The sequence below is a fragment of the Monopterus albus genome, unplaced genomic scaffold, assembly GCF_001952655.1.
Source record: "Monopterus albus unplaced genomic scaffold, M_albus_1.0 scaffold93.1, whole genome shotgun sequence".
Classification (NCBI taxonomy): Eukaryota; Metazoa; Chordata; class Actinopteri; order Synbranchiformes; family Synbranchidae; genus Monopterus; species Monopterus albus.
Genome location: NW_018127973.1, coordinates 1800465 through 1801319, shown reverse-complemented (window position 1 = coordinate 1801319; position 855 = coordinate 1800465). Strand labels below are relative to the sequence as shown.

Below are 855 nucleotides of genomic sequence, written 5' to 3'. Positions count from 1 at the left end.
GTATAGCAGAGACATTTGGCTACAGGAGATCAGTCATATTGGAGCCAGAGGGTCAGTTTACGAAGAGACATGTGCTAGTTCTTATCTTTCTGCCTCAGCCACTCTCTGTCTCGACCTTCCTCTGCTTCTCTGTATTTCTCTCCTTCCTGCTCAGGAAAGTAACAAACTGTTATTCAGAGTTACATAGAGTATATATATATGGGAGGTATCTTTGCATGTTACTGCTTTTGGTGACTCTAACAAAGCATACAAGCATGTAATATAAAGATCAAAACCAACTATAAATAATTCCAAAGAAGCGGCTAACAAGTGTTAGGATATGTAACCGCCTGGTCTCGCTCATGGAATGTGGACGAGACAGGCTGGCCAGACTCGTCAGAACTTTGACGTGCTTGTAAAGCTGAAGAACAAATGTGGCCATCATTCCTTTGCAGGAAACACAAACAGGTCTACAAATGAACACTGTGCTGCTCTTTGTTCAGTCTTCTGCTGTTAGTTTTCTAGAGAAAACAAGATTTCTCCTACATCAAAATGCCATGAAACATATTTTGCAGATTTGCTCTGAATGAGTTTTGATAGTGTTTTCTTTCCTCAAACTGTCAACAGCCGGACTTACCAGCTAGCTATCATTCCCTTCCACAGACTGGGAGCACAGGAGAGAAAGAGGCCACTGCAGTGTGGGTTCCATAAATGAGTGTCAGTCAGTCAAAACAAGATGAGCTTGTGGTGCAATAGTTGAAGTAAAAGCTGTCCAATGAATCAATGGGCTCTTCTGTTTTCAGTGGACAGTAAGGTCCCTGTGCTTCAAATAAACTGTTCTCTAAAACCCTCTTCAGAATACCTTGGATAGTTTGA

At 41.8% G+C, this 855-nt stretch overlaps 1 protein-coding gene across 1 annotated transcript in view; it reads right to left on the bottom strand.

Annotated features, from left to right (window-relative positions):
• Nucleotides 1-74: 74 nt before the first annotated feature.
• The window catches only part of LOC109964873 (transmembrane protein 65-like), a 34099-nt gene continuing 33318 nt past the window's right edge, over nucleotides 75-855 (bottom strand). Inside the window, exon 9 of the mRNA XM_020608444.1 lies at nucleotides 75-146. Within this exon, the coding sequence (XP_020464100.1) occupies nucleotides 75-146 (72 nt within the window). The remainder of the gene's footprint in view (nucleotides 147-855) is intronic.